This window comes from Ixodes scapularis, unplaced genomic scaffold (genome assembly GCF_016920785.2).
Source record: "Ixodes scapularis isolate PalLabHiFi unplaced genomic scaffold, ASM1692078v2 PGA_scaffold0__279_contigs__length_252992795, whole genome shotgun sequence".
NCBI lineage: Eukaryota > Metazoa > Arthropoda > Arachnida > Ixodida > Ixodidae > Ixodes > Ixodes scapularis.
The window spans coordinates 29,399,593-29,424,770 of record NW_024609835.1 but is presented as its reverse complement, the minus strand read 5'-3'; the positions used below and the strand labels follow the sequence as shown (position 1 = coordinate 29,424,770).

General features: G+C 47.5%; 2 protein-coding genes across 3 annotated transcripts in view; one reads left to right on the top strand and one right to left on the bottom strand.

The window, feature by feature from the left end:
• Positions 1-2,129: 2,129 nt before the first annotated feature.
• Positions 2,130-5,707, bottom strand: LOC8035408 (cyclin-dependent kinase 7). The gene has a single exon (XM_029983654.4). It carries the CDS (start codon positions 5,658-5,660, stop codon positions 4,503-4,505), a length of 1,158 nt encoding a protein of 385 aa, XP_029839514.3. The 5' UTR covers positions 5,661-5,707; the 3' UTR covers positions 2,130-4,502.
• A 344-nt stretch (positions 5,708-6,051) lies between these two features.
• Positions 6,052-25,178, top strand: part of LOC115323245 (ankyrin repeat and SAM domain-containing protein 3) — a 40,250-nt gene continuing 21,123 nt past the window's right edge. Inside the window, exons 1-3 of one of the 2 annotated variants that reach the window (XM_029983639.4) lie at positions 6,052-6,451; positions 10,012-10,216; positions 22,217-22,338. In XM_029983639.4, the coding sequence (XP_029839499.3) occupies positions 6,306-6,451; positions 10,012-10,216; positions 22,217-22,338 (473 nt within the window). In that variant the 5' untranslated portion in view covers positions 6,052-6,305. The remainder of the gene's footprint in view (positions 6,452-10,011; positions 10,217-22,216; positions 22,339-25,178) is intronic. The other variant, XM_029983634.4, reaches the window with a different exon arrangement.

Genomic DNA, 25,178 nt, shown 5'->3' with positions numbered 1-25,178 from the left:
GAATGTGCAGATATTTAAATAAAAGAAAAGAAATGAAGTACAGTATGATTATTTTTATTTACGGAAATCCAAATTTTTTTTATCTACGGAGCAGATTTTTATCTGGAGTTTTATATGCAGCCAAATATATCAAAAGGCGTGCTTGTAGTGCTAGCCACCACGTGTCCAGATGAACGTTTCAAAACAAATAAGCATCACAACTTGTCTATCTACTTCAACGGCTTTTCACCATCACAAAAAGCATCACAAAAAAGAAAGAATTCTTTCTTTTTTACCACAAAACACAAAAAACTATAAGCTGCAGTAACTCGACGTAGCACGACTTTTTCTCGGAATCTATTCCTTTGCGGCATGCTGAAGCTGTGGTGCCTGGAGGGGAGCATAAAATGGAGTTCCACGTTTTAAGAATTCTTTCTTTTTTAGAGCGCAGGTCTTAGGCTCCCATTTCCGGCTTGAGCGGCGTCGCCGTCGCCGTCGGCGTAACCGTAAGGCCACGTGACACCCCCAGGTCACGTGATACCCCAGGTCACCTGACCCCCCTGCCCTGAGGCCAGCCCCCCCCCCCCCCCCCCCCCGAGGTCACGTGACCCCCCTGGCGTCACACGACCCCCCCCCCCTGAGGTCATGTGACCTCAAGGAGTCACCTATCCCTCAGTACGCTTCTATCCTCCTCCTTAAAGGCCGACTTACGAAACCATTTTCCGCAGGGTAGGAAAGTGCTCCCCAACGACCTTCGCTCCCTATCCTCTCGCACTCCTTCCTCCTCCTCCCCTGAAAAAGGCGGGTCCGGAAGCTAGTCTCCGTGGAAAGGAGAAGGGGTTTCCTGCTTTCTGGGTGGCAAGGAGGAAACCTCTTCTCCCGCGGAAAATGGTTTTGTAGGTCGGCCTTTAAGAGCTGCGCTCTAATCCGGCGTTACAGAGAATTGTAAATGGCTTTCATTTTTCTTCTTTCTTTTCTTCATTATTCGTATGTTATTCTTTTTAAATACACAATCGTTGCTTGTACCTATAGCCGTCGAGGCTAGTCGCGGGTCCAACATTAGAAATAACCTTTACAATGCGGCAGGCAAACAAAACAAATGTATGCACACATCAAAGTATACACAAAACAATATACATTCTAATTGAAAAATAGACAGGACATATCATGTTGAACTTATTCATTGGCTTGCACATTAATTAAAGGATGGCAAAATATTGGGTTTACATTTGATGTCGGTAGGGATATCATTAGGGCGCCGTTGAATCCAATAAGCCTTTCTCCATAAACATTTCTACAAGGTGGCTAGTTAAACAGATTATTTTCTTGCAGCCCTCGTATTCCTAATGATAATTTAAATAGATGTAATGGAAGTGGGTCGTTAGTTTTTATTATTTTAAAGGCTGTTGCAGCTATTTTTAAGTTGTATAGGAGGTCTAGTGGAAGCACACCAACTGATCGAAATAGAGGACCACTTTGGTTCAGTATATCTAGAATAAGTAATGAGTCTCAGAGCCCTTTTCTGTAATCGACTGAGCGGCTCTAAATACGTGGTATATGTTCCGCCCCAAGACTCTATGCAGTAATTCAAGTGACTATGTACAAATGTAAAGTATAGAATGCGCACAATAGACCAATTAAAAAACTCCCGAGCCTTTAGTAGTGTGAAGCAACCATGTGCAAGTTTTGTGCTTGTTTTTAATTTGATTCTTCCAATGCATATCGGTTATATTTGAATGGAGGCTGAGGTTCATCGATGCATTATTTTTGCAGAAAAAAATACAACAACACTAAATGTGTTTTTTTCAACGCCCTGTACACGACTTAAATACTTGGAAGAGGTCGTGGTACCGATAACAGGAGGAAACGAGACAACGGTATGGTTCATGGAGAAAAAGGCAGCCATGAACACTTCAGGGGGGGGGGGGTTAGGTAGAAGCAAAATAAAGCTGTAGATCAGGATTTCTTCCCATGAAGTTTTCTTTGCAAAAACTTTTAGTGTTTTTTTTTTTTCTTTTTCCAATTTTGAATAAATTGGTTTAGGTGCTGCTTTTTTTTTCTTTATCAGTATATACCGAAAACTCCTATGGAAAATTGCAGGGTAGGCTTCATTTTGGGGGAGGGGGGGGGGGGGGAGGGAGGGGGGGGGGGGGAGGGAGGGGGGGCTGACTAAGCCATTGACTCAATGGCATTGAGCAGATGTTGAAGATCAGATAACAAGAAATAAAGAAAATCATGCAAATCTTTCAGTTCTCATGATGCTTTAAAGCATATTTCTAACAAAAAACACTTGCCTATACATCTTTGGAATAACGTCGTGGCTTCTGGAAAACCTTTCCCAATCATAAAGCATGTCAATTTTAAAAGCTAGAAACTGCAGGGCATTGAGGGAGAAGCACTGGTGAAATCCAGCTCCTCTTCAGGCAAAGACACAGAAAGAAAGAAAAAAATTAGTGGTTTGAGATTTATCTGTTGCACGTATTCATCAGACGCTTTAAAGAATAAGGCAACATGCTATGTATTCACATCGTAATGGAAGACATTACTTATTACTGACCTCGGCAGTAAAGTGCCACATTCCGCAGCATCAAGCAAGAAATCATTTGTCTCACCACATTGCTTATCTACGCTTTGGGGCTTATACCCTCGTTACACAGGTACCTTTAACCACAGTTAAGTCGCCCCTAACTTCGTTATGCTTCACTACGGTTACCACACTATACTTACAGACAGCTTTCGTATGGCTGTCATACTAGCTATGACAGCCAAACGAAATCATTGATTAAAAAAATTAACATTGTGCACATTACCAGTCACTATAGTTACAAACTAGCTCTTGCATATAAAAAGTCATTTTTGTAACAACAGTTTACTTTTTTCGATCTCAAAATCTTCAGTTCAAGGAAATGGTCGACAACACTTGTTCTGAAGATGCTTGGGGAATGCCGCACTCCAGGACCAATTATGGCAAATCAAATGCTGAGATATATACTACCACACCTTTTAAATTGTTGCAGTGAGTTGAATATAAATATTTTGAGTGGAACCTGGAAGGATGTACGTTCTGTTTTTGTTCACGATTTTCTTAAATACATTCCTGAATAGTGGAAGCATAAATCGATTGTACAATTTAGCTCACTTATTTTCTTTATTGGTGTAGAGACTGTGCATTTGTATGTATATCAGTAAATATTTTTTTTTTTCTCTGCTGCCATAGGCGGGGGGGCAGAGGCTCATCAAGCAACACTGTGTTGCTTTTTTCTCTGCCTCCCTTTTCCAAACGGTAAGAAATAGAGACTTTTGACTTTCGACTTGAGCTATTTCAGAAGTGAAAAGTGTGCATGCACAGCTTTCATGGGTGCTCAAGAGTGTGAATGTGTGCCCACAGTTTTGACTGCATAGCCACAGAATGTTGTCCAGGAGTACATAGTGGTAACTGGGGTTTGGAGTAACTGTAATTAAGTGTGCACGAGGAACGATGGTATTATACGCATAAAACTCTTCGCATACTAACCATAAGATTGTCCACTTTAACAAGCAAGTGATAATTCATCATTCTGGTAGGGGTAAGCCCAAGATTTCTGCTGTACATATTCTTGAGAACAACAAACAAAAGAGATGAATAAACACATGCTAAAAATGCAAAAAAAGGTATCTGCAGCCTGCTGATAACCGCTAGGCCACAGAGAAGGCCCAAAACTCATATAGGGTGGAAGGCAGTTGTCTGCGAATGGGCAGTGCACCAGAAAACACAACATTTCCTTAAGCACCTTATGCACACTGTCCCCCAAGCTTAACACTGCTGCAGTCCGACAAAAATACAGAGCAATTACTGGCAACTTGGCAACCGTCCAGTCGTCGGACCAGCAAGACTAGGTTAGGTAACAAGAGGGACTGCGACTCCAAACTTCTCTGGACATCTGGACCTGGGCTTGGCATTGTGGGCTGCCCTAGCTTCTTTGCATCCTCTCCATAACAAGGCAAAGTCACTCCATATGTGACGCTCCAGATACAGTCAGCTGCAAGCAGTTTCCGGCCTTCTTAATCCAAAATTTTCCAAATTCCCAGTTTGAGATATTTTTGGCACGATGCTGCGCTTTTGTGGCAGGGGCGATTCGTGAACATTCTTTCGAGCGATGGCGCTAGGTCTCGTTGGCTTCATTGAGCTACAATGAACAAGATTGAGCCCTTGAAACGTCACTTTTGTGCCTTAGTTTTCGCCCCCAAGCTAGTACAAAGAAGCTTCTCCCCTCCCCTTCCCGCTGACACCTCCTCTTTCTTCGAGTTTCCTACTTGGAAATCCTCGAACCCAATTTTTTGACAGAAGGCACCAGTTTCTCCGTAGGATATTGATTCCCTGGACACGTTTAGAACGAGAGCCTCTTAACTTTGAGGTTCCTGTTGTTACCTGCTCCACCTCCAGTGCATCCCCTCTGTAACAAGACAAATTTGTTGCACAACCACAAACTCCAGAAACAGTTAGCAGCAAACTCATTGAGACGCACTCAATTCCCTAGACGCTTTCAAAACGACAGCTTCTTGACTCCGAGCTTGGTTTCGTCCCCGGCGTGCTTGCGCTTTGTCCCGCGTTCCTCCTTCTTTTGCGTCAGCGACGCCGGAAGCGGCAGGCTGGGGCCCTCGGTCGGCGGGGGCCGGTTGCTGAAGTACGGCATCTGCAGGGCCTCACCGCACGAGCACCTCGACAGCGGGTTGAGCGCGAGCATCTTGCCGATCACGTCGAGCAGGTCATCGCCGGCCGCCGTGAAAATGTGCCGGAACGGTGTGCCCGGGAAAGTCCTAAACTGCACGTAGTCCGGCAGCGACGTCATCCCGGCCCAGTCCTTCTCCGTGGGCGTACCCAGTGTCTGGAAGATCCGACTCAGCTGGTCGAGGTCCGAGTCGCCCGGCAGGAACGGGACGCGCAGCAGCAGCTCCGCGAGGATGCAGCCCACGGCCCAGATGTCGATGCCGGTGCCGTAGATGCGCGACCCGAACAGCAGCTCAGGAGCCCGGTACCAGCGGGTCACCACCTGGTGCGTGTAGACGCGGGTCGGTGACCCGAAGAACTTGGCCAGGCCGAAATCGGCGATCTTGAGGATGCCCCGGTCGTCTAGGAGCAGATTGTTTGGCTTGAGGTCCCGGTGAAGGATCCAGTTGAGGTGTAGGTACTCGAGTCCCTGGAGCGTCTGTAGCGTGTACGACTTGATGTGACCTGCGGTCAGTACGATGCTCGTGTCCCTGATGATGGCCTCGAGGTCTGTGAGCATATAGTCGAACACGAGGGAGACATTGGAGCGGTGGCCGAACACGTCGTACAGGCCGATGATGTTGGCGTGAGAGAGTTCTTGGAGCAGCTTGATCTCCCGCAGCGCCGTGCGGTTGATGCCGTCCTTGGCCTCGGCCCTCGTGCCGAGCTTGATCTTCTTGACGGCGACGATTTCGCCGGTCTCGGTGTCGCGGGCCTTGTAGACGGTGGCGAACTGGCCCTCGCCGAGGAACTCGATCTTTTCGTACCGCCTTTGTTTGTCGTCCGCCATCTCCTGGTCTGGTGCGTGACGATTCTTACGTGGTCCGTTCGGGGAAAGGGGCAAGGAGCATCGTAACCAAATTGGAAATTGGAATAAAACCAAATAAAACTTCAGCCGTCTATCACCGAGTTCGGAAAATACGAAAACTCGCATAGGGAAGAACAAACCGGCAATTCCAAAACATGGTGATGATGTTGGTAACGATTGGCTAAATGGCGACGCGACAGAAAACCCTAAGATTTAACTTAAATAAATTAAGAGAATATAAAAAAACGCATATAAAGTTTTTTTTTATATATAATTACTTCCGAAAATAACGGAAGTGTGGCAGGCTCAGTTAAAATTTAAAGCTACGTAGCTATTACACCTAAGCCTAAACTTCCAAATTGTAAAAAAATGCATGTAAAACGTTTTTTTTTTTTTTTGTAGCGTGTTTTTATTTATTCTGTCTGACTTGAGTCGAAAAAAAAATGTTATAAACTGAATCCAGAAACGCAAACTTAACTTTACACACTAGAAAGTGCAGCTAACATCTAATTTACGAAAAATACGTTTTACACAATTTGTCTACCCATCAACAAGCTAGATGGATGGAGATACGGCATTCACGGCAATTGCGCGGTCGCGGGCTTGTTCTTTGAAACTTGACCAACTTCACTTCTTGACCAGCACGTTTTAAAAGTTGCGATAGCTGTGTTTATCAACGGTGAACGCCGTCGTGTCTGGTGCAAAGCGAGTGACTGCATCGTTGTTTATTGCACCCGCGTTTAATCGCAGTTCCCGTTCGTATTCGCGAAAATGGCTTGCGCCGCGGACCTGGAGACGCTCACTACGCCCGTTCGCGAGGAACCGTACGACTTGGAGTTGGAGAAGGCGATCCTGGCTGACATTCACACGGCCGCGAGCCTTGGCTACGTGTCGCGAATCCGGGATTTGCTGAGAAGGCAAGTCTGCATGCTTCGTTTCCACGCTCGCGAGCACGTATGCAAGCTGAATCTGTTGGCGTAGCGGAAGTTTCATTCCCACGCCATGGTATGTCGTAAAACTACCTCTACCTGTCAAAACAAAAGTTTGTTGACGTCCGTCAGAACTATGGTTTTGCGTGTCGGAGAGGTCGACCTTTCCTTGTCTTGACTGATTTTCCAGCCGCAGATGCTCCTCTTTTGTGTGGAGGCATAGGTAAAGTAGTTGACGTATCTGCCCGAAGTGACGAAGCTTCGAATTGATTCTGCAGTTACTGAAACGATCCGATATTTGTGATGGGCATGGTTACCGCACTAAATATCATTTTGTTTTGTGTCACAACGAATATGTTCATGCATAAAACGCGCCTTTATTCACAAATGAAGTACTGGATTACACGGCTGTGAGAGGTGTTTAAAGCAAGGCATCGTTGTCAACTCGTTACTCAGTGAGCACTCATCTACAATGCCCACACACATCATAAGCAAAAAAAAAAAAAAAAATCGTAATTTAAAAGAAGGTGTTAGTCCGTTACATAAAGTTGTGTGGACTGAACATTTCCAGGCTACTATCAAACTTCTGTGCACAAATTCATAGAGTTATTACAATAAACGCCAGAGTCTCAGCTGGCGCTAGTGTCTATGGGACTTCCGGTTGCAAATTGAAGCAGACAGCATGCAGTCTACATTTCCAGCCTCCCTGTGTATTCCTATGAGAAAACGCGCGTGAATTATGTCTCTTCGCCGGAAAATAACATGAATAACTTTTGTCATTTCGGTTGTACCGGATAGGATGTGTCTTAATTAACATTGCAAAAGTGTAATTGCTTTAGTTAGCGCATTTTTCTCTACCACTGAACGTTGTTAAACTTCGCTCTATTTCAGCTCCAAATTTCTGTTTCAAGGAAGGTATGTGAAAACGAGCAACGATTCTTAGCAAACTAACGATCGAAAGGAATTTAGAGTGTGTTCAAGGTTTGTTAGCATTTCGGTGGTGCTTATATGTTGCTAATATGCCCGTACTGTCAATGGATGAAAATGACTCCGTCGTGCACTTTATGATCGGTTAAAGAAACATTCAAACGCAAAAAATAAAGCATGTGAACTACGAAAGGTGTCTTTTTATTATTATTATGCCGGACAGTTGTTATCGAGAACCTGCTGTCTGGCTCCGCCTATTTGCAAAGATTTAGAGCGTGCGGGTGATGATTTGAACCCAGAACAAGCATCTTCGGACATATTCATGAGCAGAAAGAATAAAGCAGTACATATTTATTGCAAATCTGACTATATTACGTGGCTTTCAATTTATTTTGATCGTCTGTGTGCACAAGGAGTTACTTATCCAGTGTTACTGCGTAGTTCTTGCCGTCTCTCTTGGTTTTCCACATGTCCTTCGATCGTTTGATACGTACATCCCCCATGCTGGAAAGCGTCGACGCCGTGTTCGCGCTAACAGTGTCCGACAGTGCACATAAATACACGTACGAAGCGGTTTTAACACCGTTTTTCATACCACGAATTTCAAATAAAAATACTGTAACTGACCAATTATTTCGTCTGCGTGACTGAGAAATGTTACAATGTGCCTAGCACGTACAAATTATTCGTGATATTTGCTCTTATAATCGAGCGCAGAGAGAAAACGCACTCGCTTTTTCCCATAGAAATGCATTACCGGAAGTCAATTTCTGACTGCTTGCTGTCTGCTTCAAAATGCAACAGCACACTAGCGCCAGCTGAGCCTCTAGCGTTTATTGTAATAACTCTATGCACAAATCATAAAAGCATTAGGTCTTTTGCTCTGCCATTTACTGTGTAGAAGTTTTAAAGGAGTATGAAACCGAAAATTTAAATATTTAAATTTCGTTTGGAAATGAGTCAAGCATGACGGCTAATAACCAAAAATGATAATCGCACGTTTGTATTTTGAACGACTGGCTATATTTTTTGTTCCAAACGGTGCACTCGAGCAACCGCTCGAAGAGAAGTGAATGGACAGCGTGCGATGCGTCATGGGATATCCGGCGCGAACAAAAACAGAAAAAAAAGATCCCCCGCATTCGTGACTTAGCAAGGCTGGCGTGGTTATGAGCTTTGCCATTGGTGGTGTTGTCAGCGTTGTGGTGGTGTCAATAGCGTCAACGCGTTACAACCGAGCCGTTCGAAGTACCCGTGGGGTGACGAGCATGTGGCTGGCCCAAGAACCACATAGCTTCCACAGCACTGTCAGCTTAGGGGTGATTGGGTTGGGAGAAGCAACTCTTGTCAAAATTTTGGGCGACGGGCTAATCTTCTATGGGGAGAATGGCTGTCTTTGGCTACACAAATGAGGGTCCGTCTTCTTGAACTGTTTGGTACAATGTGCAATTTGTGGGTTGAAGAGGACAGCTATGAAGGAAAATGTCTAATTCCAAAGAGCGGCACTGCTCCGATGGAACTTGCTACGTCATGACTATGTAGCAAGATCCGCTGTGTTGCTAGATTACCTCCCAAATAGGCTCCACATGCACCCACCAGGTGCACATTGAAAGATTGTTTAATTAGCTTTAAAATTAGTTTTTGTGTGCCTTTCAACAAAAGACGTATTTTTGAGGTTTTGTTGCAACATGCAGCGCATTGAAGCTAAAAAATGAGCGTTGGAATTTTGTTTCCGCACCGCTTTAAACATTTTCACATTGCATACCATGAGGTTTTAAAATTTAATTTGTTGTTATTTTTGCCCCATAATAATTTTCAGGCATAGTAATAGCTATGTCATATCGTGCTGTTTGCGTCTCCTAGCAGAAGTTCTCGAACCCAAGTGACAGTTTCATGCTTCAGTCAGCACTGAATTTGCCACCAGCACTGAAGTAGCAGCCCTTCTCCTTGTCCACTCTTTCATGTTTTTGCTCTGTGTTTGCACATACAAGTTTACTCTGTAGCATGATACACTTTCATTTAATTTCATTTCATTTATTTACTTTTAAGGCCGAGGCATTACAGGAAGGAGTGGGCGAAACAAACACAAAAAATAATGATAAACGTCAGCATAAACACAACAGCAGACTTACAAAAAATGGTTGCAAATGGCAGATTTGAAGCGGACGTTGTCGGTAATCAGGGCGATGGAGCCATTTTGAGCACATGGTGCCTTCTTCCTGACCGGAGTTGCATCTAAATCTAAATGCGAAATATTTCTAATTGGAAAAGAATCGGGCTTAATCTGAATTTTTCTCTCTTTATACACTCTGCCCGGGGATGCCAAGCTTCACATGACAACATCCAATAGCGTATGGCACGAACACCTCATCTGTGTCCTTTTCCCGTTTTGCTCAAACAAGGAATTGGGGAACACAAATTTTTATGGTCTATGATACTGGCCCAAATGGATCCATTCTCCATTCTAGTGTACTAATTTCGTCGATGCCATTTCACTCATGGAAAAGAGACAAGAAATGCTGTTGATCGCTTGTTTGGGCCAACTTTGTCACATTCTCTGTGCACTTGTTGCCTCTGCGTAATGTCCATTCCTTTGCCTCTTCGGTTCTTTCATTTTGCAGGACATCTCCAGGCGACGAAGTGAACGTTCAGAACAGGGGAGGGTGGACGCCACTCATCTACGCTGCGTCTGCGGGCCAGAAGGGGGCCTTGGAGGTATTGCTGAAGCACGGTGCCGCGGTCAACGTCCAGAACTGCCAGGGGAGAACGGCGGCCATTGTTGCAGCCATGTACGGCCATGACTCCTGCCTGGCGCTCTTGAAGAAGGTGGGCTTGGTTTGCTATTTAGCAGTGGAGGGTATGTTATGCACCATGAAAAATGTGCACCCAGCCTAAGTATTCTTGGTAGTTGCCATTTATTTGGCGCACCTAAGGTCTGATATTTCACGTTTGATTGGAATGCTGAACAAACTAACATAGTTACTGCCAAACTGGCTTAAACTTCAACTTTTTTACTTTTGTATACTCTCGCCTACAGAATTGTCTCTTGATTTAGGAACGACAAAGAGTACTTACATTGACAAGATATTCCTTGTGCAGAAAGAAGCGGTATGATTTATCAACGATTTAGGCCATATTGAGCACACACCACCTTCATTTGAAAAGTATAAGCTGTTAACCATTAAACACATTACACTTATTAAAACTGGCAAACATAATTTTTGATAAAATAAAGCAGGATGAGGCTTACTTCTTTGACACTTACCTTCATAGGTCTGTGGATTACACTCTCAGACACACTTATTTCATAAAACCAAATGTTAGAACAAGCTGTGGAACTCAAAAACTTAATTACCAATTATCTGACCTTCTAAATAACCACCCCAATATTCACTTCGTGTGACGTGACCGGCGCACTGCCGCGCGGCCATTAGCTAAGGTAGGTAGTGAGGTACCCCAGTGAAACAAAACCACTCCGCTACATTAATATGCATCGAAGTTGAAGCGGTGCGGTTGTGCTGGGTTGACAGCGTGCGCTGCTGCGTTGTTAAGTGCTCCAATAGTTATGCATCTTGTCTTTTGGGGACAAAGTTTTTTAGTTTTTCAATTCACCATTGTTTTGTGGGGCAGTGGCAACGATGGATCCGCGCCATATGATGCAAGAAATTTGGTCTCCCGGTCATGTCGGCCACGTATCAGCATGGCTGACATATTCTACACTGCCTCTTCGCGCTGAATTTGTTTTTGTGCCAGTAATGTCTACATATGTTAGCACCAATACGACAAACTAAAAAACCATCCCAAACTCACCGATCCTCGCAGGGGGCACCTGCAATAGTAAGTGTTTGGTGAGTGGCGTTTCCACGGACCCCGGGCCATTTGGGTCCGCCCACCCACTTCTGGCTGTGCGTGGCTTTACCATGTCCGGGGAAAAGGGCATCCTGATGGTTGAACCGAGCCGAGGCAGGTTTGGACCCTTCGGTGGCCTCCCAGATGAGGCAACACACCATTTTAGCCCCCGCTTCTCGTAAACGGGGTCCTGGCTTTGCCCGACCAACACAATTCAGTCAGTGGCTTCCTCTACCCTCTTTTTCCTTCTTTCACTTTTCCTTCCACCTCTTTCTCCATTCTTTTCTTCTACACTCTTTTCCTTCCCTTTTCACTTTCTTAGGCGGCAAGGGCTAACCTTGGGTGGCGACAGACACCTTGTCCAGAACCACACTGGGTTATAAAGACTGGGCAGCACTAATAGAGTAACGTCTTCAGCCAAGCTTTCTTGTTATGAAGTGTTACCTATTCCCTTGTTGGGCTCAGTTTCCAAACGCCTCCCCATTCATAGGGGTTCCAAACTTAAACCTCCTGATCGGCCCCCAAAAAGGGGTCGCACCAATGCATATTTCCCACCTTTGGACAAGAGTCACACTGATTATGTTACTAAGTTTTTCATTGTGCATTCCGAAGTTGAGACAAAACCGATACAGGAACTCTCCCTTTTCCTTGTGGCTAAGGTCTTAAAAGGCTCTTTAGGGGAAATGTTCAATGCAAAAAATACTTTCTTAGGAGGCCTTTTGGTGCAAGTATTTAAAGGGACCATGAAATGACCTTTTTACTTTTGCCAGATAACTTTTACATTAAACCTTCAATGTTCACTGAATTCCGAACAGTCATCTGTTTTTGCTTCGGTTTATTAACTTCTACACAACAAATTAATGAAATATTCACTTTTTCTTTCTCTCTAACTGACCGCAAAACAAGCTGCGGCGTAATTTTGACGGTTGTGATGTACTCTGGCACAGGAACCGGAAGTTGTCTTGGCAGTAGGAGAATGGGAGTGTTAGCGGCAGCGAGTTGGGGGTGTGCCGGTAGGTTTTACTGCTTTGATGGCGCTGATGTCACCGACGTATTTTCTGAATCGGCGCCTCTCATTGCCGTGGTAGCCATTGATACATCGCAGCTGAGCAAAATTCAATTAGATATGTGGCGGGTGTGGGTGGCATGGGCTTGTTGCAATGCTGGTTGAAACGGGGAAGTCTGTGTTTGCTTGAATGCTCCGTGCAATGCCCCTCGGACCACAGTGCACTACCCTCATCCACAAGCACACACACTTGGGGTCCTGCAGAGCCGCTCCGAGCTCTTCCCGCGTTCCGCCTTCCGCCGCACCCACTGTCGCTCCCAACTTTTGCGTCGCGTCCACCCACCGGTCCAGTCTCGGCATACACTGACTTGACTCAGCTCGAAACCAAGCCGAGGTCCTCACTTTCCCATCTCTTTCCTTGTCAAAACAACAAGAAACCGCCCGAGTTGGGGACAAAACATTCCGCCACAGCCTCCTCAAGAGGGGACCTCTCCTGTGGTTCCTAATTAGTGGGGGCTGCGAAACAGCCCAAGCCGATGGCCCCAGCTCTCCCGCTGAACCCGTGGGCAAGGGGCTACCGACAACTGGATGCGCTCCCTCACGAAAACGCCAAAATAGAGAAAAACAGTTGAATTCTGTGACATCATGGTTCATCGAGTGGCAAGCGGTGAAACTGCAACTGTTTCTTTTTAACCACCGGACTGCAGAAACTGTAATTCGGGCACCTCGGTACACTGCAGCCTTTCGGCATAGCGACCGAGCGATCAATCACAAACAGTATAAACACTACTCGAACAGCCAGAAAACGAAAGTTTGCTCTGCGTAGAAAGCGCAACCAGGAGCAGACCCGTTCAGCAGACGACGCTCGGGGATTGGCTGCGCAGGCACAGTAGGGTCTTTCTCTTGCTTCGTTTACCACACTATAGATGGCGCGTGGCTCTGAGCATTATCAAATTCAGCACTTTTCGTCACATCCCTAATTATGCTACAAAATGTGGATCCGAATATTATTTACAGTGATATGATTGCTGCGCCGATTGCGCCAAATTGCGCGAAGGGGCTAACCCTGCTACATCCTGCTAATTTTGCCAAAATATGGGTAATCTGTGCCAAGCCTGCGCCAAAAAACCAATTTCGGTCGCCTTTCAAAACCGAAACTAAACTGAGTACCGTAATGGATCTTGCGTAAGCTACCTGGCGCAAGCGGCCGCCCGACACAAGGTACCTTGCATCAATTGTTTATCCGGTCTTGCGTAATTTTCCTGCCGTCTCGCGTTTCGCGCTGTTGTTATCTCAAAAGTCTCGTCTCGCGTCTTTTTTTTTTTTATTTTCAACGATAGACGTGGGTGTGCGCGGACGCTCCGACGCTATCGTGCAGGGTACCAGCACCCATGCCGTCATGCTGCGAAATGAAACCACGTTTTGGCGCGTCGGCCCGACGTGCAAAAACGAGGTTTCGTTTCACAGCTGTCGTAGCCGTTGTTCGGGTGTAACAAGAACGGTTTATTACGGGTTAAAGTCAATACGTGCGGTCGGCGACATACAGCCGTGCCTTTGCATGGTTGCGCCGTTCTGCTGTCGTTCGCTGGCCCCCCCCGGGGCGAGAGTACTCCGTGCGTAGGCGCGTCGCGGCGCTGCAGTCGGCGGTCGCTCGAATGCCACTCACGACACCCCCCTTTCTTAGGAGTAGGGAGCTGAGCTACAAGTCCAACCTGTCCGGTGGTCTGCTTGGTCGTCCGCTCCTAGTGACCGCCGTTGGCTGCATGTGACTCCCGGTGCGTCGTGTTAGTCCTGTCGATGTGCTTACAATGTAGGACCTTGGTTGGGCTGCTGGCCGTGTCACTGTACCGCAGGATGCTGGACCACTCAGTATGCGCACCACTGTCTTTGGCGGCAGGCATTCACGACTTCTCACTCTGTGACGCACGTTGTAGGTCTGCTTCACTCGCGCCCTGTACGCTTCATTCCTGCGCCTGAAGTCGCCGTCGTCCCACTTAGGTGCGAGCATCTTGGTTGTGGTTGGCACAGGCGTATTCAGGCGGCGACCCATTAGCAGTTCGCTGGGTGAAAAACCTTCGACTCCTGGCGTAGCTCTGTGCGATAGAAGAGCCAGGTTTATGTCCTTTGACTTCTTCAGGAGTTGTTTTGCTGTTTGGACCGCACGCTCTGCCACGCCGTTGCTCTGGGCGTAGTATGGACTTGAGGTTACGTGGTCTGCCCCCCAACGTTCCACCAGGTTCCTGAATTCAGCTGAGGCAAACTGTGGGCCATTGTCTGTCCGCACAGTTCTTGGCGCTCCAAATCGTGCGAAGATTGGTTCCAAGACTCGAGCGATGTCTTTTGTTGTAGTGCCCTTTAGTTGCTCCACCTCCAGGAACCTGGAGTAGTAGTCCACAACCACAATGTAGTCTCTCCCTTCAAGTTTAAAGAGGTCAATGCCGATAGTGTCCCATGGGTTTTCAGGCAACAGAGTCAGCAGCAGTGGCTCAGTTGGTGGCTTTCGATGTTGTAGGCAGACAGAGCATCTTTCAACAAAGTCTTGTACCTGAGTTCCGATGCTAGGCCACCACACCGACTGTCTTGCTCTTGCGCGACATCTGCTCGTGCCCATGTGGCCGGCATGAGGTCTTTCCAGCACCTCAAGCCTCAGGTTTGGTGGGATGACGAGTCTGTCACCCTTAAACAGCAGACCGTCGACAATAAAAAGTTCACTCGCCACCTCTGCATAGCGCTTTAGTTCCGGTGCAAGTCCATGTACGGTCGGCCATGACGAGGTACACAAAGTAGCCACTCTGGCGAGTGTAGGGTCTGCTTGGATGCCTGCCTTGATTCTGTCCAACATTTGGTTTGACGCCGGCAGCTGTTCCAGTGTCAACTCCTCGTACTCTTGCACAGCGCTCTCAAGGTCTCTTTCTTCGTCCTTGGCTGGCTCTGGTTGCGGCTTTCGGGACAGTAAATCAGCAGTGTACAACTTGTTTCCAGGAGTGTGTGACACTGTATAGTCGTACTCTAGCAAGCGCATTCGAAAGCGTTGGAGACGAGGACTGAGCTCGTCTAGTCGTTTGGTTGTGAGCAGCGGCACAAGAGGCTTGTGATCCGTTTCTACATGAAATGTGGATCCCAGGAGGTACTTGCGAAAGTGTTCACATGCCCATGTGATGGCTAACGCCTCCTTTTCAATTTGGGCGTATCGTTGCTCTGTTTCAGAAAGTGAGCGTGATGCATACGCCACTGGTGACAGCCTGTCGCCTGCCTGCTGCAGAAGAACGGCTCCCAACCCGTAGGATGAAGCGTCGACTGAGAGTGTATGCGGCTGCTGGGAGTCGTAGTGGACGAGAACTGGTGTTGCGCAGAGTGCCTGTTTGATCCGGTCGAAGCTCTGTTGTTGAACCGGACCCCAAAACCACTCTGCATCTTGGTGCATCAGGTCCCTAAGTGGCTTTGTCATCTCTGCCAGACCGGGAAGGAACTTCGCCAAGTGATTTGTCGAACCCAGGAAGGACCTCACTTCGGACACGTCTGACGGTGGTTCAAGTTGAGCGATGGCTTCCAGCTTGCTTGGATCAGCACTTACTCCTTCTGCAGATACCACGTGTCCTAGGAACTTGACCTTGCTTTGTCGAAAGGTGCATTTGTTGACGTTGAGGGTCACTCCAGATTGTTGCAGTCGGCTCAACACCTTGTGTAGATTCTTGTCGTGTTCCTCCATTGTCCGTCCGGAAACTATGATGTCGTCCTGCAAGCACGCCAGACCGTCCAGCCCCTCCAGCACGCGGAGCATCTCTCGTTGGTAGAACTCAGGTGCTGTCGATATTCCGAAAGGCAGTCTGAGGAACTGGAACCGTCCAACAGGTGTGATGAAAGTTGTGTACTCGCGCGAGTCTTCTGCGAGAGGCACCTGCCAGTACCCGGCTCGAGCATCTAGGCGGCTGAACACTGTTGCACCGGCTAGCCTTGCGAGACACTCATCAACTGTCGGCATCAACATGCGCTCGCGGACTATCTGTTGGTTCAGTTGACCGTGGTCCACGCAAATTCTCAGTTCATCATTCTTTTTCTTGGCAACAACCATCGGGAAGCACCACTCCGTTGCTTTTTCCACCTTCTTGATGACTCCCATTTCTTTCATCCTTTCCAATTCGTTCTCCACTTGTGAGAGCAGTGGAAGAGGAACTCGCCTTGGGTATGTGACGGCATAGGGCTTGGCGTCATCCTTCACTTTGATGTGGTATTCGGTCTTCATTAGTCCGAGTCCAGACGTCAACTTGGGATACTGTGCCAGAAGATCGGAGATATTGCTTGGTTTCGCACATGTCTCCCCAAGCTCGAGTGGTCGCCGTAGTATGCCAAGAGACTCGACTGCTGGTCGGCTTAGCAATGCCTCTTTCAGTCCTTTGATGACAAAGACCTTGTCTTGTGTGCTTGTGTCACGCCGGTTAATTGTGGCTTCGAAGTACCCCGCTGTCGCTATAGGCGTTTGACCTGGGCCAGTCAGTGTCTGCGCTGAAGTCTTCAAGGGTCCCATGGTCTTCTTGTTGTAGTCGTTGAGTGATATAGCTGTCACATCTGCACCCGTGTCGACTTTGAACGTGAGAGGTGAGCCGTTGACCTTGACAGTAACTCTCCATGGTTCCGAGATTGACTGGGTTTTGACCTCACCGAGGTAAACTTCCTCGACGCCCTTGCTGCGTTCCGAAACACGAGCCAGTGTTTCATGCTTGTCCTTTCGTGACAGGCACACTGATGCGTAGTGGCCCTTTTTTCCACAGTGGTTGCACGTCTTGTTTGAAGCCGGGCAATGCACTTTCGTGTGGTCGCGTGCGCCACCGCACCACCTGCAGTGTCCTGTTTCTGTCCTGTTCTTGTGCTGATAGGAAGCTTGGATGGGCGGTTTTCTTGTTTCCTTGCGGCGATTCTTTCTGACCTCGTCGACGGCCGGGGTCGCTTGTTCACCTCCGCGAATCTCTCTCTGTTGCTGCTTAACCACCTCGGAATTTCGCGCCTTCGTGATGGCGGTCTCCAATGTCAGTTCCGAGTCCAGCTGAAGTCTTTCACTCAGCTTAACGTCGATCAGTCCAACGACGAGACGATCTCTGATCAATTCTTCTTTCAGGTTCCCGTATTCGCAGGTTTCGGCCGCCTTGTAAAGATCCGTAACGAAAGCGTCAACAGTTTCGTGTGGCTCTTGCTTACGGCTGTTGAATTTCGCCCGCTCGTATATCACGTTCGTCCTTGGCACGAAGTGCTTTCCAGACGCTTCCGTCACCGCTCCGTAGTCTTGCTTCTCGGCGTCTGTTAGTTTCAGCGAGGCCAAGATGTCCTCGGCCTCCCGGCCCATGGCGTACACCAGTGTGTTCACTTGAGTCTCGTTGTCTTGTTTTTTCAAGCCCGAGATCACTCGATATCGTTCCCACCTTGTGAACCATCGTTTCCAATCTTCCGGTCGTCGGAAGTCAAGTTTTTCCGGTAACTCGACCACGAACGGGTTGAGAGGCGTTGTTTGCTGGGACATTGTCATCCTCGTGCCAGTTGGCGTGGTCCTTTGTCCGAGGACGTGCTTTGGCAGCGAGGCCTAACGTTTTTTTTCCCGCGCAACTGCTTGGACGCTTCGTGCGGCTTGTACGGCCTACCTGGAGCGGTTGCTCGCTGACTTCGTGTTGTGGACGGATCCCGCCGCTGCCACCATGTCGTAGCCGTTGTTCGGGTGTGACAAGAACGGTTTATTACGGGTTAAAGTCAATACGTGCGGTCGGCGACATACAGCCGTGTCTTCGCATGGTTGCGCCGTTCTGCCGTCGTTCGCTGGCCCCCCCCGGGGCGAGAGTACTCCGTGCGTAGGCGCGTCGCGGCGCTGCAGTCGGCGGTCGCTCAAATGCCACTCACGACAACAGCCTGACGGCACTCCGTCGAAAGTTACTTTGTGAGCTGAAGCACTGGTTCCTGAAAGCAACGGCCGAGGGAAAACTATATTTGGTCCCTGCCTTCCAGTCACCGTGGTCGCGCGACGTCGGGTGTTGCCGTTTTCACATCGTTGCAGATATGGTGGATCCTAAAATGAAACTAAGTACTGCCGCATGTTCATCAACATTCCTGTTCTTGTTTAAATCATACGCTATACTACAAAAATCCCTTTTTAACTTAGACTGCTCTGTCAAAGTATTGATTACCTAGGTTTCCTTCGGCGGGCTTTCTTCCGTGAAAGAAAGTTGGTGAAGAGAAGTGAGCTAAAGCAAAGAAGGCAATGTCTGCCTCGCCGAACCCACACAGCGCACTACTTTGTCTCGAGTTTAGTCGTTCCACAAAGCGGTCCAAAAACTTTTTGACCCTGGCATGCGTTGTCTTGCGATCAGGTTCTTTTGTGTGTGTGTGTGTGTGTGTGTGTGTGTGTGTGTGTGTGTGCGCGCACGCGTGTGCGTGTGTGAGTGCGTGCATACGTGCGTGCGTGCACTTGCATGCGTGTGCATGCGTGCATGCATGCGTTTTTTTTAGCTTGTACCTTGTTTGCCCGCCTGACAGACATGTGCCGCTAGACTGTTTTTGTTTGTATGCTCGACAGTTACATTTTGCATAAATTTTGGGAATCAGTTGGCGTCAGAGCGGAGTGGCATGGTTTCGGTTTCTATCGAACAGTCGTTGTCTTCGCTCGCGCGACGAAGCACGCGCAAATGGAAGCATGCCGAAGTTGCACTCACGTGCATGCGAACATGATTGCACGACAGAGTTACCCGCCAGTAAGCTTCCAATCCATCGCTTTACGCTTGCTTACTTTTGATGAAAATGTGGCACGCCGGGAACCAGTAAAACGGTGACAGCATTGTGCAATTGTGGGATGCCTCAGCAGTAAAAACACAAGCAGCGAGTTCCGACACAACACGTCACATCAGAATACAACACAACACAAAAAGCTTTTCGTTTGTACAGCACTTACATTTTATTATGGAGCAACAAATGTTTTTATTTTTCTAAGAATATCTGTTCCAAAATCCACTTTTACAGCTTTGAAATACTGTCTTGGTTGCTCCAAAAGCCACATTTGCTGCTCCAAAACACTGTTTTGGCTGCTCCAAAAGGTGCTCCAAAATGGCTTAGGCCAATCACATCACTGTATGTAACAAAACTTCTAGGAAACATTCGCCGGCTATTTATTGTTTATGATCGCGGTGTTGGTGAGGTAGGCTCTTACCCAATAGGAGATGTGGATTTGGCTGACGTTCTGCGGTTCCGCAGATGCATCTTTGTGAAAAGGCAGAGAGCTTTTGAAGGAAAGAAGGTCCAAAAGAGTCCGGTTTTCTTTTAAAAGTTCTATAGTGAAGAATTTTTTTTGGCTTCTTATTTTCATGTTTTTGTGTTTCTTTTCACACCTTTGGATGAAATTCGATTTCAAAAACGTTTCATGGTCCCTTTAAGAAAAATCAGGCTGCAGCATTGCTGTGCCTCAACCATATCCAGGACATGAAAGTGAGCGTCCCTGCACATCGTACACTCAACACCATTTGCAGTATTATACCTGAGGACGACCTGATGGAGTGCCAGGAGGAAGAGATTCTTGAAGGCATGCGCTGCCAGGGTGTTGTTGCTGTAAAATGCATCACTATCCGTAGAGATGGCGGAGAACTTCCTATGCAACACCTGGTACTTACCTTTGAGCTCAACACCTTGCCTTCTCCCGTAAGAGCGGGGTACTTGAATTGTAAGGTTTGGCCTTACGTACCTAATTCTGTTTGTTACTTCCACTGTCAGCACTTTGGGCATGGCTTGCAGTCCTGCCGTGGCTGCGAGACATGAGCCAGGTGCGGTAGCAGTGACCACATCGCCGATGACTGTCATGAAGACATGAAATGTGTCAATTGTAAATTCAAGCACCCCGCATATTCTAGGTCATCTGAACACTTCAAAAGAGAGAAGGAAATTCTGACCCTGAAAGTGAAAGAAAATATCCCCTATCCTGAAGCGAAGCGTTGCCTTTTGGGTTTCCACAGAGGCTCTTTGCCGAGGCAAAGAGCCTCTCCACCGACCTATCGTGTCTGTGGGAACGCAAGTGTCTTATGGGTACCTTGCGCAACCACTAAAGTCCTCTGGTCCCAGGTTAAAGGTGCAACTTCCAGGGCAGGCTATCTCAGCTGCCCGTGCAGGTACCCTCCCTAACCGTGTGAAAGGCTCGGATGCATTAAACGAGCAGACTGAGGCCACCCCGTTGCAGACGGCCGGTACCTCTGGAGCAGTGCACGCTGCCCTCGCCCCGAGATGACAGGTTGGATTCTGGTCTGTCAAAGTCCACCCATGCACAAGGGTCTGGACTCCCTGCACAGGGTTTTGCATGCCATGCTCCTTCACAACAGCCACCGCAAGGTCAGGTACCGGGCCCCTGTGCCTCTAGTGGATCTCGGAAATCTGGGAAGCCACCGAGGTTACAGGACCCCAAGGTGCAGCCCCTTGCGGCTCCAGATGAGCCAGTGGACGAGGAGGGTCAAGGTCTGACGAGGACAGACCCCACTCAAGTTCAGAGTCTCTACTTTCGGCTTCCAGTGGCACCCTGGACATGCCGAAAGACATCTCCAAAATGAAAATTGCTCCGCCTGTAAAGATAGACTTTAAGTCGTAAAAAACTTGCTTACTCTTGACTTTTATTTTTCTTTTTTCTTATAAACTTTGCAATGGTCCATAATTTTAGCAACATGCAGTGGAATTGTCGCAGCCTTCTTCGTAACATTATGTTTATTTTGTTGTGGGTTTCTGTGCTTACTCAGCCTTTCTTGCAACCTTTGCTATGTATGCTTGTCTTTTTGGTTTCATCACCTTTGACCAAGTAGGGTACTGCAAACTGAAGTAAGGTGATACCCTGGTAATCATTAAACATAATTAAAAAAAAACAGTGCAGGAAAGGGCTGGACAAAGATACGGAACATAAAGAGCAAACAGGCACAGACTCTCAACTCACACATGGGTAATTACATTTCAAATCTTGTAGGAAAAAAGGCTATCTCCCAAAGACTTTCGAAAAATAAATATATATACTGGGACGAGACTGAAAACTATTTTTGCAGGATATTCTTGGTTCTCTCATTTTTTCCACTTCTCAATGACCAAAGGCAGATTTTGTGATTTGGGCAATCGTCCCAGGTGGCATATTTGGGAGCTTCATTAGATTTGCATACCTTCCGCACAATGAAGGAACTTTTTACATTGTTTCTTCACTTACATTAAAAGGGCCAAATGTTCATAAAACTTTGTTGTTGTTTTTATTCGTTGTTGGTGTTGTTGTTGTTTTTTAAATCCAGAACCTGGCACCTTTCACAATAACCTACCGGGTTTGGATGATGGTAACTTTGGTTATATTAAATTTTAGGACATAATTTTATATACCAAATGAAAGCTTGAACAAATAACCCCAACAAGCATACAATATTGTTATAGTCTTATAGGGTTGTCTTGGCAAAAACCAACTTTGAAGACGAAAGAAATCTCTAAAAATACAAATTTAGTTCAACAATTCATAGAAAAAGTTTCTTTTATCTGCGGTCTGTTTGAGTCTAGCGAAGCTTCCCAATATGCGACCTGCGATGATCACCCAAATCCCAAAATCCCCCTTTGGTCCTGTAGAAGTGAAAAAACTTGAGAACTAAAAATATGATGCAAAAGCGTTTTTTTAGTTTTGTCCTAGGGAAGAATTTGACCAGCCTATATGTATATTTTTTTCCAAAAGTTTTTGAGACATGATTGTTTTTTCTTGTATGATTTGCAACTAAATTGCCCGTATATTGATGAAAGAGAAAACAAGCGGAAACAACTAGCGAAATAGAGCAGGGAAAAACAAAAACAGACATTGAGCAGCAATAATATCTCGGTTGTGAATCTGCACCTTTTTGTCCTATGTTTCTTGTCTTTGTCCAATCTTTTTGTGCGCTGTTTCTAGTTATGTTTAACAGTGCAAACCGAGGCTGATCGTAACCTTGCAGTCATTTCCGTTGCAGTATGGGGCAGACTTGGAGATGAGGGACTCGCAGGACCGCACCGCGCTCTTCCACGCCTGTGTGTTTGGACAGGCAACCATTGTTCAGCTGCTGGTGGATGCTGGAGTGAACATTCACTGCGTGTGAGCATTTTCTTTGTTCTGCAAGCCTCTTTCCTGGAAATTATGAGCGTGCATTTTTTTTTTTAAAGTCTGTCTTGGAACTTTCCAAGGGTGCTGGCTACTTTTAGGATAAAGTGACAGGAACTACATTCTATATACTACTGTGAATCAGGGTTGGGCAGTATCGCATACAAATGTATCGCGATAGTATTTCAGAAATGCATTATGTATTTATATTTCTGTTTCGCAATTAAATTTTGCAACAATGTTTTGTATTTCTGCATTGAAATACATTTTCGGGTGTATTCTTGGTATCGCAATACTATTAGGGCCAATGCATTTTGTTACAATATTGAAATTGTTGACCTCTGCACAAAGAGTCAAGACTGTAGAGGCAGTAGCAATTTTTGCGTATCGCTGAGACGCCATATTGTTTCAGTTTATAGGAATGTTATGCTGATCCACGGTCGTTCGTTTTGTTTTAGCGCTTGCACGTGTCATACCTTGTACCGTCTACTACAAGCGGAGTGGTATATCCCCCACGGTGGGTCATTGCCCGCGGGTCTTGCTTCTCACCCGGGGCGGAGTCCTCCAGACACATAAAAATATATGCGGGCACCAATGCCCCAGAGTGCTGCTATCAACGGCTGGCGCGCCATCTCGTAAACTGCGCCACGTCTTGAGCTCGAGCGACTTTGTCGAAAACCTCAGGTTAGGTTCTAGTGGTCCATGATTTTGACTGGAGAGGCACCAAGCAACCCTGGTGTATACGCGCCGGCGTGGACCCAGCATTGTGGGATTCTCTGCGAAACGGCTTCCCAGGACGCCCAAATGTGTCTAGCGTGTTTTTCATTTACTTTGAGGCTTATGCCTGCGCTTCGTTAGGAGAGGACGTTTGCTGGTGAGGCTCATTCCAACGATTCTCGCTGAGACTGAAAGCCAGTATATTTTCCCTGGAACATAAACATAATGGTGTTTGAACTCTCAACTGCAGAGCCCAATCGTAATGCCCCCCTTGACAACAGCAATGACCTCTCGTTTAATTGGTCAAGAGTGCATCGTGGCCTGTGCCCAATGGGATTTGTACTATACCCTCATTGGACAAGGCGGGTTTTGGCGCACTGTCTTCACCCGTGACCGAGCTTGTGAACCTTTGGTTTGAACGGTTTTGCGAGCCCCTTACTGTTGTCCACCCGCGGTTCGCCGCATTATCTGCAGTATGTGGCAGCCCTTATCCTCTGGCTACTTGGCCATTGTCCTCACCGTGTGCATTAGGTCACTTCAACCCGTGTCTTGCAATCGTAAGCCCGTGAGGCCAGTTATTCTTAGTCGTTCGATTGTATCGTGTACTCCGGGAAAGTTCAAGTAAAGCATTTTGTTTTTTTAATCGAACACTAAGCTTCTTGGTTGTCCCTCTCTCGAGTCCTTGCCACCTATGGCCCGCCCTCCAGCAACCAGCCTTGTCCCACGGTCCCCCGGTCCCCAATGGCAAACACCCCCGGGTTCCTTATCGAGGTCCGGGACAACGACCTCACAACTACAAGTGCAGTCGACAGGATGTGGACGTCGTCGCCGACTTTGAAGTTATCGATTGCCGTCAAGAAGACGACGCCTGCTGTTACTGCCGGGGACCCGTGGTGACGCCACCCTCGGCAAGCGGCGGCAATGACGTGGGGCGACGACATTAGCATCGGGCCTCGGCAGTGACTCTACTGGCTACGGGTAGGTGGTGTCGCCTCTCCGTCGAAGTTTAGGGGACACCGCCTGAGGCAGGGTTCAATGCCAGAGACGCGGAGAGGAACCTCGACTGTTCTGCCCGGTGCTGCCGACAGCAGCGACATGGAAGTTAGTGGGGTAGCGGGTTTACCGCCGAACTTCCAAGTGTAGGGTTTGGGTGCGACCTTAGAGATTGAGAGAGAGAAGATGCTACAGGTGTGAATCCTCCTTCAACAAATGGAGGTCCAACTTAAGATGACGGAGTTCACCGCAGTCAGGGAGACGAGGGCTGGCGTTGAAGAGTTGAACTCTGGTATCGAAAAGGAGGAGGAGCTGAAGCACTATTTAAGAATGCTTCACGGAGCAATACCCAAATTTCCCCAGGAGATGGAAGTCCGAGTGGGGTTCGAAACGGTAGAGTGCTTTTTTGAGAGGTATGCAGTGCCGCACAAAATATATGCACATTTAGCATCCCCATTGATTGCATCCCGACTGGCGTATCTCTGCGCAGGCATGAAGGATGGCAAGTTCACTTTCGCACATCAGAGGTCCGCCTTTCGGCAGACGAATACCGGAAGAGCTTCAGCACCGTGTTTAAAAGGCCCAACAAGACGTGGAAACAATTCTCAACCTGACTGGAGAGCTGTCTACAGTACTACTTGGAAGCTAGGGATGTGAAAGATCTCTCTAAACTGATGTCGTTGCTGGTCGGAGACCTCATGAAGGAGGCAATGGGAGAGGACGTGTGCGAGTACTTCAACCCTCAGAATTGGCAACGAATAGCTCAGTTCCGCAGAGATCGCCTGTCTCTTGGTGGTGTAACGCAGCGAAGGACGCGCCCCGAGGCCAGTGGGGGGGAGGGGGAGGTGGGGGAGGGGGGGGAGGTTATAAAAGAGGAGAGAACCGCTTTCACGACGGAGGGAGAAACGATTAAAAGAGGTCGACGGGAGATGGGAGATTCCCACGAGACCATCGAACTCGCCGTTGTGTAGGTGGCGTCAGTGGCGTAGCCAGGAATTTGTTTCGGGGGAGGCTGAGGTGGCTGGGATGCATGTCCATGACTTCGGTTGTGGAGAGGGGGAGGGGGGTGGTCAAAATATATGTGTATGTAATAGGGTCGGCTGGATTTGGGGTGTGGGGGGGGG

Excerpts from the sequence above, each read along its gene's own strand:
- LOC8035408 (XM_029983654.4), bottom strand. The coding sequence starts at position 5,660 with ATGCGAGTTTTCGTATTTTCCGAACTCGGTGATAGACGGCTGAAGTTT.